The sequence below is a fragment of the Canis lupus genome, chromosome 8, assembly GCF_011100685.1.
Source record: "Canis lupus familiaris isolate Mischka breed German Shepherd chromosome 8, alternate assembly UU_Cfam_GSD_1.0, whole genome shotgun sequence".
Lineage (NCBI taxonomy): Eukaryota > Metazoa > Chordata > Mammalia > Carnivora > Canidae > Canis > Canis lupus.
This window is the reverse complement of record NC_049229.1, coordinates 61348612-61365434: the sequence shown is the minus strand read 5'-3', so window position 1 is coordinate 61365434 and position 16823 is coordinate 61348612. Positions and strand designations below refer to the sequence as shown.

General features: G+C 45.4%; 2 protein-coding genes across 29 annotated transcripts in view; one reads left to right on the top strand and one right to left on the bottom strand.

The window, feature by feature from the left end:
* The window catches only part of TDP1 (tyrosyl-DNA phosphodiesterase 1), an 84894-nt gene extending 73066 nt beyond the window's left edge, over window positions 1-11828 (bottom strand). For 3 of the 10 annotated variants that reach the window (XM_038545535.1, XM_038545543.1, XM_038545544.1), the window contains exons 1-5: window positions 11385-11536; window positions 5962-6527; window positions 3529-3572; window positions 2714-2769; window positions 977-1073 (exon numbers count right to left, since the gene is read on the bottom strand). In XM_038545535.1, coding sequence (XP_038401463.1) covers window positions 977-1073; window positions 2714-2769; window positions 3529-3572; window positions 5962-6523 — 759 coding nt within the window. In that variant the 5' untranslated portion in view covers window positions 6524-6527; window positions 11385-11536. Of the gene's footprint in view, window positions 1-976; window positions 1074-2713; window positions 2770-3528; window positions 3573-5961; window positions 6528-6644; window positions 6727-8379; window positions 8805-11384; window positions 11537-11696 lie in introns of those variants that run through there. The other 7 variants (XM_038545536.1, XM_038545538.1, XM_038545537.1 and 4 more) reach the window with 7 other exon arrangements.
* Window positions 11829-13526: 1698 nt separating this feature from the next.
* Window positions 13527-16823, top strand: part of EFCAB11 (EF-hand calcium binding domain 11) — a 145180-nt gene continuing 141883 nt past the window's right edge. For all 19 annotated transcript variants that reach the window (XR_005363679.1, XR_005363680.1, XR_005363678.1 and 16 more), the window contains exons 1-2: window positions 13527-13677; window positions 14215-14310. Coding sequence is in view for 7 of the 19 variants with exons in the window: in XM_038545531.1 (XP_038401459.1) it covers window positions 13603-13677; window positions 14215-14310 (171 nt within the window). In the remaining 12 variants the exon portion in view is untranslated. The remainder of the gene's footprint in view (window positions 13678-14214; window positions 14311-16823) is intronic.

Genomic DNA, 16823 nt, shown 5'->3' with positions numbered 1-16823 from the left:
ATAGGCCTTCGCTGCAATTCACACGAAAAAGATCAGAGGTCTATGGGTCAAGTATCAGCAGCAAGTACCCGTCAGATAAGTTGTCAAAACAAAGTTTTAAGCTGCATTCACAGAAAGAAGCACCCACTGATTTGCATTCAGAAAACCTGGTCAGGTTCGAGAAGGACAATGACAAACTAGATGCAAACAGAGGAGTGCTAGCAGATGGGGGAATGATAGGGATTCTTGTTACAACTAAAGAAATGATGCTCAAACCTGAAAGAAAATGAAGGAAGTACAATAGAGGACTTTATAAACAGGCATCAGTCACATTTGTAGAGTTTATTATACGTGGCTCCAGAGAGGGGAAATCAGGACCCAAGCACAAAAGGTAAAAGGAGATGAGGATTGTGTGTGTCAACTTGGCCATGTCACAGTATCCAGATATTTGGGGAGATATTGCCATGAAGGTGTTTTTAGAGGAGATTAACATTTGAATTAGCAGAGTCAAACAGATTTCTCTTTGTGAACCTCATCCAGTCAGTTGAAGGCCTAAGTGAAAAAAAGACTATCTCCCTCAAGGAAGAGGAAATTCGGTCTTCAGACCATCATGGACCTGAGCTACAGCATCTACTCTCTTTTGGGTTTCCAGCCTGCAGGCTTACCCTATAACATCTAGACTTGCCAGTCCCCAATCATGTGACCTAATTCTTTTAAAGTAAGTCTTCTACACACACTTACCCTATTGGTTCCGTTTCTCTGGAGGAACCTGACAAATACAGAGATATCAGGTCAACAAAGAAAGAAAAATCCTTCCAACTTCAAGGGCTACCCACACATAGATGGGTGTCTCAGAAAGCATTTAAGTCAAGGCTCGAAAAGTATCTGTTGGTGATGCTAGATAAAGGATTCTTGCTCTAGGTGGGTAGTTAGATTAAATGTCTACATATCCTTTCAACTCCTGGACTAAGCACGATCTCAAACAGAAGTAGCTTACCTGGCAGAGGGAAATGTTTTCATAAGGCTTGGCCTGGGCATGTAAGTGAGCCTTAGCTTCTCGTTTATCTCCGTGCACAAGCAGGATTGGTTTCTTCCTAGAAACAGATCAGAAGTATTTAGAATATATCTTTTATAAAGCTGGACTACTGACTAAAGAATGCTAGTTTCCTTACCACCAGACAATTGTTTCTGGTCTTTGTGGTGACTGAGTACGGAGCTAAAATAGAGCACTAACCAGTTACTCTTTACTAACCAGTTACCTTTACAACAGGGTCATGTGGCCTGATCCCAAAAAAGATCTGATGGGACCCAGAGAAATTGTGACTCAAGGAAATCCCTAAGTAATTATCTTCTTTGGTCCAGAAGGACATATAGTTAGCTCTGTGTTCATGTGTTTAAGTTCAGATTAAAAGATACACAATTATTGTTACTTAATAGTATGCTCTTCTCTCCCCTTCCTTTGGACCAAGCAAAAAAGCATTTCCTCATTAGACCTATATTCACTAAACTCCAACTGTGTAGTAGGTACTGCACTAGTCCCAAGATACAAGGGTGAACAAGCCCAGGCCCAAGGCATGACACAGACTTATTAATAAGTGGTTGTAGAGTTCAAGGAAATAAGGTATCTTGTGGCCGAGTTCTGCTCAATGAAATATAAGCAGGTGTTGTGTGGGACATTCAGGAGGCTGCTCAAAGGAGGCATAGCTGGGAGGTGGCCCTTGTGCCCTTTCTCCTGCCTGCCACCTGGAACAGAGACCAGTGACCTGGAGCACTGGGTGCCTTCCTGGACCATGAAGATACTTTGAGGACTTGTACAGGATGGTGGGACAGAAAGACACAATGGGTGACTAAGTCCCTGAGAACCACAGCAGCCCCCAAACCAGACCACGAATGTCTACTCTCTAGACTTCTCAGGCTGGAGAAACTGTTTTCTCTCATTTAAGCCATGGTTATTTTTGCTTTTCTGTTATATACAGCTAAAACTAATCCTATGTGTTACAGGTCAAACACAAGCCCTTGAGTGACAAAGCCTCTCAGGAAATTTCAATAGAATTTTATCTGCTATTAATAAAGGTTTCCAAAATCGGATGTCCTAAATGTACCGAGAACTTTGAGGACCCTGACCAATTATTTTGCTGTGGGTATATTCCTTTACCTTACTTGCTGTTAAGGGTTTTGCTGGGTGAATGTTAGACATAGCATTGTACAGTGACCTGCCACCTGTCCTATCTGTATTCAGGCTACACTGCCTAACACCAGGCCGAGGAACTGTAGAGGATGAACTGAAAAATCCATCACCTCTGTAATCTGGATAAGAGAAGGCTCTCAAACCCCCTTCATTGGCTCCTGAACTACAGGAAGAATCATTAGCAAAGGTTCTTTGAACAGCACTGCTGTGCTAAGGGAAGTGTGGCATGTTTACAGGTCTAGAAAGCAGATAGTAATGATCTTTTCCTTCACATTAATATCAAAGTTCTTTAGATTGGGACTTGTCCTTATCTACTTCTGGAAACAGCAACAGCCATGAATGCTAACATCTATATTAGGAACACAGGAGATTAATTAGAATAGATCAACAAATGCTGTTTTTCCTATGTAACTAGGTTTGTATGATTAATAGTTTCAAAAGAAATATTAAAAAAAAAAAAAAGATGAACAGCAGTTGCCTGTGAATCACTAATCTTGTGTTTTCGAGCCCCATTACAGTTGTTCTCAGTCATCCTGTGGTCCTCACCTGAACTCTGGTGGATACTGTTTTATGAGCCAGTCCACATCAAAGCAGTAGTTAAACTAGATGGGGAAAGAAAAGGAATAGCATTATGGGTGATTCAGCCAAGCAGAATAGTTCAGTTATTGAACTGAAAGAAACTAGACTAAGGATGAACTCCCAAGTATTATTTGTAAACCTGGACAGTTGTGTTACAATACTCAAACCTAGAATGTATCCTGAAGGGAATAACCAATTCAAGGAATCTGAATCAATGGGATAGAGCAGGAAAAAACAGGTTCTAAGGAAAGGATCCTGCAGGCTTTGGCAGTATTTCTAAGTAGTCTTACTACATATTTCTAAGAGCCCTCTGATTAATTTAAATAAAAGGGCTTAGAAATTTATCCCTTTTCCCCCTAGGTGATCATAAAAAGGACTTTTAGAAAGAACATTTCTTTTCAGCCTAACTTATATAGCTACCTTTGTGAACAGGCCTCTGGGACTGGACATTCACTAGGCTTATACCAATTACACTTGACTACAGGTTCTGCACCTCCCCAAGAGTTGTACTAGAGACCCAGGAGATTAACTGTGTCCCCAAAAGAAGTCCCTCAGGCTGGAATTCCCAGAGTGATTTCTTGATCAGCCAGAAGCTGCATTGGTGCTGGTATCTTTATTCCATGCTGATGGCTGGACACAGCCTCAGCAGAACTGTGGTTCTTGGTACCAGCCTCCTGGCACGTACCATCTTGGGGACCCCATACAGGACTGAGACAGGTCCTCCTTTTTTTATGGGGTTATTTGTCCTTTTTCATCCAAAGAAAAAACCACGATAAACTCACCTGAGCTGAAGATACAAGTGTCCCAAATAGAGGAGATAAGATATCTGAGAAGACAAAACATTTATATCAAGTTTATTTTTTGATAAGAATCATCTGGTAATCACAATGGACAATCAAAATTTGGCTGAGAAAACCGTGAACCGAGAAATGACTACAAAGTTAGACATAATGTTCCATAAAATTCGAGTAAATTTGAGTAATATTTATTACGTTTTAACGAAATAGAACATAAAACTAAAACCTACAATTTCAGAATCTGATGATTGATCAATTTAAAAAACTGCCACGAAGGACAATGACCATATATTCTTTCCAGATCTTTATCTTTATCTCCTTTAAGTACTTATCCAAGTCCCTCTCCAAGAAACCTCCCCAACACCGTCTAGAAAACAGCAACAGCCGTGGTCTAGCAACACCGCCTCCTGAGCGCACTTGCTTCCTGTGAAGGAGGGCAGAGGCACCAACAACCCTAAGCTCATATTTCTGGCACTCCAGGTCATGTCGAAGGGGGTTGCACCTCACACTCATTCCAACTTGACTTCAAGTAAGATCAAAGAGCTCACTTCTCGGGGATCCCTGGGTGGCTCAATGGTTTAGTGCCTGCCTTTGGCCCAGGGTGTGATCTTGGAGTCCTGGGATAGAGTCCCACATCAGGCTCCCTGCATGGGGCCTGCTTCTCCTTTTGCCTGTGTCTCTGCTTCTCTGTGTCTCTCATGAATGAATAAGTATAATCTTAAAAAAAAACAAAACAAAACAAAACAAAAAAACAAAAAAAAAAAACCCTCCCTTCTCATAAACTGTACTAGGAGAGGAATTATACAATTACCACCGCCGACTGTAACAGCTGCACTCGTACAGGATTTATTAGGTGCCAGGCACAGTTTTTACCACTGTCCATGTGTTTACTCTTACCCTTCACAGCCATTTTCTGAGCTGGAGTTGCTCATTCCCATTTGGTAGATGAGGAGTCTCCCCTCAGGGGGCTGTCCATGGCCACACAGCTAGGAAGGGGGATAGTCAGGATTGATGTCCAGCTATCTGGCTTCAGCACTTGTGCTCCTAACCATCAAACTGCCTGAGGATTTCAAGAGTAGGCTCATTCATTAGACCATGCTTATTGAGTGCTTCTTCCAGACAGTGACCTACATGCTGGGGTACAAAGATTTTAAAGAAGTTGCCTTCAGGAAACTCCTGGTATTTTTATAAGAGGTACACAACACAAAAGGAATGTATTGCAGTTCTCCACAGTATCACCTATTTGCCCCTCCTTGGTTTTGAGAACTTGCTAGAATGCTTCACAGAACTCCAAAAAGCACTTTACTTACTAGAGTACCAGTTTATTATAAGAGGATACAAATCAGGAACATTCAGGTGGGGGAGATGCAAAGAAAAAGGAATAGAGGAAGGAGTGTGAACCCTCCATGCACCTCCATGTGTTCATCAACCTAGCTTTCTAAGCCCCTTCAAGTTAGTTTTTGAAAGGAGGCTTCATTACAAAGGAATGATGATTAAATCGTTGGCCATTAGAGATTAACCACCTCCAGCCCCTTTCCCTTTCCTTGGGGGTGGGAGGTGAGGGTGAGGGTGGACCTGAAAATTCCGACTTCAGTGACACAGTTGGGTCTCCCTGGCAATCAGTCCCCCACTCTTAGGTCTTTCCAAAACTCACCTCATTAACAAACCCACATGTGACTGAAAGGAGCTTGTTAGAAACAGAAGGGATATTTCTTTGACTTTCATTACTTTAGAGCAATTCCAGGAGCCTGGGACAAAAATCAACCAGGAATGAAGACCAAATACATATGACATCACACAGATGCACACTGGGGAATAAAGCAAAGCAACTACAGACTACCTTCTGATTCAGAACTGAAATGTCTATTTGTGTACCGATGTTGGTTTCTTCACCAGGAATTGAAACCTGGCTTCTAAGCAGTTCTCGTGCTTGTTTTGGCAGCACATATACTAAGCAGTAGTTCTCAAACCTGACTGGGTATGAGAATCCCCTCAAAAGCTTCTTAAAACAGATTGCAAAGCCCTGCTCCCAGAGTTTGATCCAGTGAACCGGGGCATAGCCCCCAAATTTGCATTTTTAACAAGTTTTAGGTGATGCTGCTGTCAATGTTGATCCAGGAATCAAAGAACTGCTCCCCGGGATTTGCTATTTAAGTGTTCTTAGCAAGTTTAAAAGTTAGCACAATGTTTAGAATTGTCTAAGTTTTCCAACTGGTTGATCTACAGGACTGAGAAACACTCTGATTCTCTAAGAAAACATTAGTTTGCTGTCAAACTAATGCATTTGCTTGGTAAAATGGTATTTTTTCCTGGGAGTAGTTAAGACTGCAAAGAAGGGTTCTTGGAGACCATTCTAGCTCACCCTCCTTGTTCTGCCAAGGGGACAGTGCTGCAGTTTGACAGCGCTGGAACACTTACCCTTGATGTGGAGGGCTCCAGAGTTATACTTTGGCTTGATTCCCGAGACCCGAGTGAGGTAGAATTGGAAGGGGTTCCCTTTTGCCAACATGTCCCAAATGTCCTGGCCTTCCCCTGAGGTTTCATACTCCTCTTCCTCCTCTTTGAACCCATGGTGGGCAGGAGGGCTGTGATTTCCAGTTCTTTGGGTGGCACTGCCCTTGGAAGAAGAGACTCCATGCTCCTCTCTGACCACCACGTTCTCAACCTGTTTCTGTTGTGTTTCCAGTTGCAGCTCATCATCGCTGCTGGAGAGACACCAACCTAGGTCTTCCTGGGAACCACTCCTCTGCCTTTTCGGAGATGAAACTTGTGAATCTGTGTTGCTGAACTTCACAGGTGAGATTTTTCTTTTATAGGCAACTTTTCTAGCCTCAGAACAGGTGTAACTTGGCTCATTTGCTGCTCTTGGCCCAGCATGGGGGAGGGAAGATGTAGATGGCTTGTCTAGTTTTGGCTTTTCCTCCTCACTCTCATCACTACTGGATATTGTCCACTTCCCATAATCACCTTCCTGAGACATACTTCTGGAAGTGAAAGACAAATATTGTTATTTTCATTTACTAGGCCATTGGCAAACTGTTGCTCTTAAATTCCCTGTCAGTACGAGTTTCTGCAACCCGTACAGCACACCTGACACTTACCAGATGCTGAGCTGCTAAATGAACATCAGCTGTTTCACAGGTGTTCGGAGGCACGTTCCCAGGATCTGCTACAGGAATTTGGCAAATGAAGTGACAGCAAAAATCTCAGTCACCTTCTCCTTTCAACCCAGACCTTGTTCTTAGGAGGCCCGAGGAAAGAGCTGGGGACAAACTCCAAAATAAAAATATTCACTCTTGACCTCGACTCTTCTAACAGGTGCTTGGTATTAATTTTAGGAATTTCAATAGTTATAATTACTCAAATTTTTGAGATCAAATTGGAGTTTATAAATCTACCCTTTACCCAAGCATGGGAGCCCACAGGATGTTAGCGATTCTTCAAAGATAAGCTTACTGTGAAGCTGAACAAAATCCTCAAAAACAGTATCAAATGCTCAATTCTATATATACATTATCTAGAATTGCTGCCACGAGGACCCAACTATCTTATTGGCCTCATCCTAAATCCACTACTAAAACCTGCAGAACACTTGCATTGAAGCAAACACTTGTTTTCTAAACCAGAGTCAAGTTTCTACTTGAATGATGAAGTACTTTTGGTTTTGTTGCCTACAAAATCTCACCAATTCAAATGTAAAGGTCTAACTACATTTTCCAGATAGTTAAGGAACTTACTGTGATTTTTTAATTTTTGTACAAGACCCAGAGAAAAATTATTTAACTCAAGAGTGTGTTCAAATTCTCAAAATTTTACTCTTTTAAAGAAATTGAGGACACATTACAAGATTGGTACACTCTTCACAGGACCTCCATCCCTTAAAAAAAAAAAAAAAAAAAGCTTGATTGCACACCAAAAGATTTGCGAATGAATATATTTTCATGTTTCAAGCTAAAAAGTTTTAATGTTTTTTTTTGTAGGCTCAAACCCACCACCCAAGATCAGAGATCAAACATTGCATACTCTACCAAATGAACCATCCAGTTGCTGGTGAAGTTAAAAAAACTTCACAATTTTTAAAGATTTTATTTGGGCAGCCCCGATGGCCCAGCAGTTTGGCATTGCCTTCAGCTTGGGGTATGATCCTGGAGACCCAGGATCGAGTCCCACATCAGGCTCCCTGCATGGGGCCTGCTTCTCCCTCTGCCTGTGTGTGGGTCTCTGCCTCTGTGTCTGTCATGAATAAAAATCTTAAAAAAATAAAGATTTACTTATGAGAGAGAGAAAGGTGGGGAGGGGGTCGGGGGCAGGGAAGCAGGCTCCATGCAGGGAGCCTGATGTGGGAGTTGATCCCAGGACTCCAGGCCTGGGCCAAGGCAGGTGTTAAATTGCTGAGCCACCCAGGATCCCCAACCTTCACAATTTCTCACTTTTTCAATTCATGGACCAGTCAAGTTAGACCAAGTTTCTCCTGTAAATTATCTGTTTCAAGGGTGTTTTTTTTTTTTTTTTTTAAAAACGGAGTTCATTTAGACCATAATTTGACCTGTTCTTCACATCTCAGGGTCCCTATTAACCTGACCTGGTATGCAAAGCTGTAGGGACTGCTTGCTTCAGTACTAGTGGCCTTAGATTTGGTCTAGGTCTTTTTCTAAGTGTTCTGTGTACCCCACTTCTAGGTTAGAACTCTGAGCAGGCTTCTCCCCTAAATTGTTTCTAATCTACTAAGGGTTAAGAAACCAGATATTACAGTTCTAACAAGCTTGGTTAAAAGGATACAAGAGCCAGGTTTTCTTCATGAAAAATACTTGGACAGACCTACTAATAAACACTTACTTGAACAGTTCAGGTTTTTAAAGCTTTTCATTTTTTTCCCCCCTTAAATTTTAGGCTCCTCTTGTGTTCTAGACTCTTGGAGGCTGCTGGTGAGAGGTATTTAAGCCATCCCAATTCACCTTGTGAGTTAAAGGAACTTCGAAGGAATGATTTTGGTGGCTAGTTTTGTGGCTTCAAAAAATTATTTAAGAATAGAACCATCTTAGAAAAAAAACCGTTGGCTCTAACTTTCAAAGAGTTCTCAAACAGCAGTAAAGCCAGGCTCTTAGTAACAGAATCTTCAATTAAGAGTCTGCAGGCTGTTCTTTCTAAATTCCTTCCCCATTCTAAAGCAGAATTTGTAGGTGAAAAGAATTCAGCTTCCAGCCTAAGAAAACCTGTATGCAGACACTTAAAGGCTACCACCATTCCTCTCCCAGATGAATTACGTCTAAATAAAATAGAATTTAGAAATCATGGAGAATTCTGTAGGGAAGACCATCATCTTTAGTGACTCTATTTAGAGTAATTCTAAGGCTTTCAGTTTTATTACCTATGTGTTCTAGAACCACACGTGGATGGGAAGGAGGAAGACCATTCCCTCCAAAGTAGGACAAGTGGGTAAAAAAGCTTTTGAAACAAATATTTCGAGGAAAAAAAATGCTTTTATCTGCTTATAGCTTAAGTTTTAGATCTGCTTACCCTTAAATATGCTGTTACTTACTAATGAAAGGCAAAATGCCTTTGAGAGAAAAAATTGGATCATCACATTCAGATTACCAAGCTCTTTATGAAGAGGAGTGGTTGAAATGCCAAGGTCAGGAACTGACTTACTGTGGAGAACTCCCTGGTTCCAGTATTAGAATTTTACTTCTCTGCTACACAGGCAGTTGCAGAGTGTATTTGTCATCAAGTCAGTGTTAAAGGTACAACTCAAGAGCACTCCTTCAATTGTTTGTTGTCTTCCCTGGGCAGCATCTGGCCATACCTCAGGTCTAAGATCACATTTTGAGTAAATAGTGATGCCGAAATTAGACAGTCACAATTCTGATGGGCCAATTCTGAGACCTGACATTAGTCAAGTCAGCACAAAGTGGTGTTTTCCAAAGTGGGGGTGCCTGGGACCAAACAATGTCGCGTTATACAAGTACCACCCTTTTCTGTTCCAGTCCATTTTTTTTAAAGATTATTCGAGACAGAGTACAAGCAGGGAGGAGGGGGAGCGGAGAGGAAGTAGCAGACTCCCTGCTGAGCAAGGATTCAGATGCTGGGGCTCCATCCCAGCAGCCGGAGATCATGACCTGAGCCACCTAGGCACCCCCGTTCAGATCAGTTTAAATCAAAGGGACAGCTGTAGTGTTGAAGACTCTGGGCTCTTCTGCAGGCACCAGTAACACTTTTTAAACCATCAACAAAGTATCTTAAGGCTCCATTTTATTTACAACAAAATGAAGTTTTAAAGACAATACTTATGTAAAAATAGATTCAAATCAAAACACCAAGTAAACAATGGTACAGGTATTAAAAGGGAGACAAAAACCAGGAAGGAGGTAGGCAAACGATTGAAATATGGTAAACCGCATTAAGCTATATTGCCAACGATAAAAATCTAAAGGAAATTCTCCCATTAAATGCCAGCGTGGAACACTAAAGTTTCCTACAGGGACTGAAAAAAAAGTTTTGTGGCTGCAAACAGGTACTCCTCTTAAAGCTGCTAGCACCTCCTCTCCCCTTATCATACTAGACCGAACTGGGGGCATATCTCTTCCACATCCCAGAGGCTCCTAGTAGAGCGCTCAGATCATCAGGAGGGCAGAGGCCGGGTGTGGACCACCTGTGGGCAAACATGAACCCCCTCCCCTCATTTCAAATCCAGTCATTAGTAGGTGGTAAACGTGGAGTTGGGCAGGTTACTTCACTGCTAAGCCATAGCTTCCTCCTGGGGAAAAGGAGTATCATACCTATCTCCCAGAATTCACTCATGCAACAGGTACTTCTGAGCAGCTGCTGTGTGCCTAGCCCTGGGGATAAGGAGTTAATACAGAAATGGTTTCTATGCTAAAAGTGCTTATATGTTTCAGGGCTGCGGGGGAGAGGGGGGTGTGGGGAAAGAACAGACCCACACCAACAGAAGGGCCAAGCTACCTTTCCAGACACTAGGTGCATTTTACAGGTGTGAGAGAGTAACAGGGACGTCCTTACTTTGGAATACTTTTAGGATAAGTAACATTTAAGGGAGATCTGGGGCATGAAAACCAGCCGAATAAAGGGGGGGGGGGTTGTATTTCAAGTAGAGGGAACCCAACCTGCAAAGGCCTGGAGGTGGGTACAAAGTTGTAATAACTCCTAGATGAGAAAGAGGCATCTGGGCAAGCAGTATAGTTCAGGATGAAGGGGGCGGGAAGAAGTAAGGGAAGTGTTAAAGATCCTGGATTTCAGACTAAAGAAGGCAGGGGCCCCGAAAGGCTTTAACAAGCGGGGAGTACAGGGTCCCCACTTACCTAAGCTGCTAGGTTCGCTAACTGCGGGAGAACGGCTTGGAGGGAGACGAACCCGGCGGGGGCAGGTCCTGCAGGGGCGGTGGGGCCGGGGGGAGGCGGGCCGATGGGGGGGGGGGGTGCGCCGACCACAGGCCCGCACCCTTGGAGGCGCTTGGCCAGGAGGGAACTCGGTCCACGAACGCTCGCACCGAGTCCCCCGTAAGTCCCACGGGTGACCGGCTCCGCGCACAGGCGCAACCTGGCCCGGGAGAGGCGCCCGCGCGCTCCGCATCCCCCACCTGACGACACCGCCCACCTGCCGCGCGGAGGAGCCGGAGCCCGAGCCCGAGCCCGCGACACCTGCCGCTCGCGCCTGGCGGGTTCGGCGCCCGAGGACGCCGAGGCCCAGGAGGGGACCTTCCCCAGCATCCCTCCCAGGTGCCCTGCTTCCCTCGGCTCCCTCCTCCGGCCCCACCGGGCCTCGGAATTCGCGGGGCCCCAGCGGCCCGCGCGCAGGCCGGGCTCCTGCAACCTCGGGACACGCACCTGGAGCTTCCAGAGCCGCAGCTGCCGAGGCGCCCCGCGACCACCAGGTGAGCGCCCTCCGGTCCGCCGCCCGCGCCTGCGCGCAGTTTAAACCCTCCCGGCCGCGGCTCCGGGCTGGTGGCCCCGCCCCTTCCCCTTCCCCTTCCGGGACGCCCGCCGCTGGGTCCTAAACACCGCCGGGTCCTGAGGTGCCGCCGGGGTGCGGGGCGGCGGGAGGTTCTGGCGGGAAGGAGTGGAAGCGGGGCGGGGGGTGTGTTCCATCTCTCGGCTCCCCCCCGCCCCGCTTGGGGTGTGTCCCATCTCTCGGCTCACCTCCTGATGACCACTTCTAATCTCAACGGAGGAGGGAGAAAATGAAGTGTTCTCTCTCTCCCTGCCCTTAGGGACGAAACTCTGCCCCTTTTACAGGGATTCTCCTGGACGGGCTCAGCCTCCCGGAGCTCGAGGCGGGCGGTATTGACTTAAAAAGGCAGAGAAAGGGATCCCTGGGTGGCGCAGCGGTTTAGCGCCTGCCTTTGGCCCAGGGCACGATCCTGGAGACCCGGGATCGAATCCCACGTCGGGCTCCCGGTGCATGGAGCCTGCTTCTCCCTCTGCCTGTGTCTCTGCCTCTCTCTCTCTGTGACTATCATAAATAAATGAAAAAAAAAAAAAAAAAAAAAAAGGCAGAGAGAGAAGGATTCACTGAGGTTCGAGGCAAGCTGTGCGCCGAGACCTGCATCCCCGAGGGATGCGCCGGGCTCGCTGGGGGCGCAAACTTGTAAAACCTGCTGTAAAATAAAAAAGTTAATGAGCTCCCATCACCCTCAACCGCCAAGGCCTGTTTCTCCTGCGAAACGTGTGTGTTTTTCATTTAACTGGTTTGCCTGGAGAGGGAGGGGGCTGAAATAAATTCTTGCAAAACGGAACCCTCCCCCTGTTCCTTGGCTTTAATGTTTATGACATTTATTTTCCGAGTTTCTTTCGAACACCTTTCCTAGAGGACTTAGTGAAACAACTTGGTGTAAACGGATTTTTTTTTTTTTTAATATTGTTGGGGTCTGTAGCTGATGGCCAAAGAAGAATTCTTGAGATGCCTTCGGCGCAAAAAAGGTGTTTTTTTTTTTTTAATATTGTTTATTTATTCATGAGAGACACACACACAGAGAAGCAGAGACACAGGCAGAGGGAGGAGCAAGCTTCACGCAGGGACCCCGACGCGGGACTCGATCCCAGGACTCCAGTGTCACACCCTGGGCTGAAGGCAGTGCTAAGCTGCTGAGCCACCCGGGCTGCCCCAAAAAAGGTGGTTTTATTAAGGCATGGGACAGGACCGGGGAAGAGAAGAGCTACTGCCATGGGACTTTAAAGGAGCAACTGATTTTTATACTTTGGAGTTGGGGGAGATAAAGAAACAGGAAGTTTCCAAAAGTTTGCTAAAGAGGACTCCCGGGGTATAGGGGGACTTGTATTGTCAGGCTAAGGTGGCTTTTTCTTCTAGCAAGACGTTAACATTAAGGCAGTTGGGAGCTTCCTGGAGGAACCTTTCACTCTACCTGCATCAAGTAATTGTCCATGGGCTGCAGGTTATGAGAACATTTCATTTTATTTACATGGCCTTCTGGCTTCTACGTCATGGAAGTTCGAAGGACTTGGTACGTTTGCTGAACGTCTGCTGCTTGCAGGGTTATGGGAAGACAAAACAGGGTAACTACCCTGGAGGGCTCGACCCCAGTGACTTGCTGATAAGCAGGTGAATCCTGGACTTGGCTCTTTGGGTCTTTTTATGCTTTGTCCACACTTGTGGTTCCTATCATGTTTAGCACAGTGTCAGAGATGAAAAATTACTCAAGTAACTTATTGCAAAGTCTGGGGGGGGCGGGGGCGGGCAGGAAGATGGAAGGACCCTTGCAAGAGACACTGAGGCAGGACCTAGGTGAGCGGGTTCCCAGCGGAGCGCTAGGAGTTAAGGGGATGAGAAGGGCGGTGCCAAGGCTGGGGGCGGGCCCAGGAGCCTCTCCGCTATAGGCTGTTCCTAGGAAACAGGCCTAAAGCCTCTGGCCAATAGCATCGCGGGATCAACGCCAGTGGCCGGCAGGCCGTCCAATAGGAGGAGACGTTGGAGTTGCCCGGCTAAGTTCAGCTTCCTTAGCTGCGGTGAGCGTGGCCCGGGTCTGCTGCTCCCGGGATCTGGCCGCGGAGGTCTCGGGCTCTCCGGTCCCGAGTCGCGGTGGTCGCGATGTTTTTCTCCGGGCCCGGGGCCCGGCCACGGACCTGGGAAGCCAGCCCCTCCGAGCATAAGAAGTGGGTGGAAGTAGGTGTCGGGAGGCTTATTCCGAGACTCGAACTTGACCCAGGGCTCCCATCCTTTCCCGCCTGGGTCTCGCTCGGCTTGGTTGCACCGACGAGGACCGGAGCCTCCTTGCAAAGGCCCATGGATAATAACTGAGCCGAGGGCTGCAAGGCTCCTCGCTCCCTGTCCGATGTTCTGGCTGCTTCCAAGTTCCTTCTTTCCCCCGCTACCTCGTTCATTAGTAATAACCCCCCAACCATCTTATCTGTCTCACCTTCCTAATTCTAGGACAGGATTTTAGGTAGAATTTATCCCTGTGATTTAAAGGAATTAGTTTGCATTAGTCTGGAGATTAAGTCGTTTGCACATTTCAGAGGGGAGTAAATGATAGCACATTTAAGAGATCTTCAAGAAGGAGTAAAATTAGGATGATGCAACTCCCATTTCCAAGCCCCCCTGCTCAGCTGAGGTTTAGATTTTGGAGGTCTAAATTTAATATAAACGAGGAATAGAACAAACGGGCGTCGGTCTAACTGAAGGTATTTTGATGTTCTTTAGGTATTTAAAGCGTGCGACGAAGATAACAAAGGCTATCTAAGCAGAGAGGACTTTAAAGTTGCCATTGTAATGCTGTTTGGGTACAAGCCCTCCAAGGTAGAACTTTTCTTCATCTATTTGGGAGAGGGGCAGACTATACAGGAGTGAGTGGATTCTAAGTCAAGTGCTGTGGCTCGTTTAGGGTGTTTAAAAATCACTGCCTCTCAGAGCGATTTCAGAGATGTGTCCAGTGCTGGATTTTACTGTTCTTAAGAGCCTAACTCAGGGATGAGGTCGAGTTCTTGGAGCTTATGTCACCACCAGGCTTATAATAACAAGATGCTAGGGAGGTGTCTAGAGGGAAGACTGGGGAGGGGGTATTGGTAAGGGGGGGGGGAATTCATTTGAATTATAAAACTAACGTAGTTACTTATGCAAAAAATTCCAACAGTCTGGAAAAAGTATAAAGCTGAATGTAAAATCCCCTCCTTTGCTATCAGAGAGTCCTGCTGCTTAGGGGCTACAGTTAATAGTTTTTTGTGTGTGTGTGTGTGTGTCATTCCAAAATTTCTTTTTTTTAATTAATTAATTTTTTTTAAATTTATGATAGAGAGAGAGAGGCAGAGACACAGGCAGAGGGAGAAACAGGCTCCATGCACCAGGAGCCCGACGTGGGATTCAATCCCTGGTCTCCAGGATCGCGCCCTGGGCCAAAGGCAGGCGCGAAACCGCTGCGCCACCCAGGGATCCCTCATTCCAAAATTTCTGATGTATAACAGACGTGCCTAGCATTCTATTAAGAACATAGGTGGGGGGCACCTCGCTGGCTCAGTTGGTTAAGTGTCTGCCTTTGGCTCAGGTCATGATCCCAGGACCCCACATAGGCCTCTGCTCAGTAGGGAGCCTGCTTCTCTCTTTCCCTCTGCTGCTGCTCCTCCTCTCTCTGCTAAATAAATAGAATCTTTTTAAAAAACCCATAAGTGGGTACACAGTATGTCTGTTTTATTTTGCTTATTTTCACTTAACAGTGAACATAAATGCACCACCATGTTTTAAAAAGTAGTCGCAATAAATAAATAAATAAAAATAAAAAGTAGTCGCATAGTATTCTCTGTAGCCAGTTTCCTGTCTTTGGTCATTTAGATTGCCTTCATTATTTTTCATTCCTACAAACATCGTTGCGATGAGCATCCTTTTATATGTATATCTGTACTTGTGGTTGTATATCTGTGGAATAAATTCCTGGAAGTACAATTACTAGGTACATTTAAATTTTGTTGGGTGTTACTCTTCAGGACAGTTTGTGCTGATTCACTAATGAGCTGAACTTCAAGGAAGGTCCTGCCTTAGAAGGACAGATTTCCTGCTCTCCTTTGTCATTGGGCTGCTCCCTTCATTACGTTGATTCTATTTTTTTTTAAAGGATTTATTTATTTGAGAGAGAATAAGCAGGGGGAGCAGAGGGCGGTGGACAAGCAGACTCCCTAGGACCATGACCATTCCAAAGGCACACAACTGACAGCTACCCAGGTGCCTGTTACATTGATTCCAGAGATGGATTCTTGTTAAGATGCTGAACTGGAATTAATCAAAGACAAGATCTTGTCCAGCTTTAAGAAATTCAGTTGTGGGGATTCCTGGGTGGCTCAGCGGTTTGGCACCTGCCTTTGGCCCAGGGCGCGATCCTGGAGACCCGGGATCGAATCCCACATCGGGCTCCCAGTGCATGGGGCCTGCTTCTTCCTCTGCCTGTGTCTCTGCCTCTCTCTCTCTCTGTGTGTGACTATCATAAATAAATAAAAATTAAAAAAAAAGAATTTCTAAAATTAAAAAAAAAAAAAGGGGATCCCTGGGTGGCGCAGCGGTTTGGCGCCTGCCTTTGGCCCAGGGTGCGATCCTGGAGACCTGGGATCGAATCCCACGTCGGGCTCCCGGTGCATGGAGCCTGCTTCTCCCTATGCCTGTGTCTCTGCCTCTCTCTCTCTATCTGTGTGTGACTATCATAAATAAATTAAAAAAATTAAAAAAAAAAAAAAAGAAATTCAGTTGTGGCCTTCAAACAGAGGGCTCTGCCTGGAATGCCCTCCCTCTGTCCTCCTTAAACCAAACAGCTTAGCAATTACTTTGGCCTGTTATCACCACCGAGCTCTGTTTCTCAGATTGCAAGCCCAGCAAAGGTAGGGACCACGTGATGTCTCACTTCTCTGTTCCTCATTATGCTTAAATGCATCACGACTTCACGATAAATAAGTTCTATTGACACAGATTGGTCCCATGAACTGATTATGGAGAGTAGGCTGATTATGGAGCTCAGAGAAGTAGGGCTGACTCCCAGAAATTGCAGCTTCTATTCACCTGCAGTCATTTCAGCTAGAATTCCAAAGCAGGTCAGCTAAATGGTCCCAGCCTTTGAAGCATTATATTTAACCTGTGTTCAGCTGGAAAGATGGCTGGTTTAATTCTGCTTTTATCACCCCTGAAACTACTTAGTTGGCTTTAATTTTAGAATATAAGCGAGGAACTGAATGATAAGTATAGTGATATGGTAACACACATGTGTGCAATCCATGAAATTTAACAAATTTTAACTTTTATTCTCCTACCTGGCTGAGGTTTCAGGTTTCATTTTT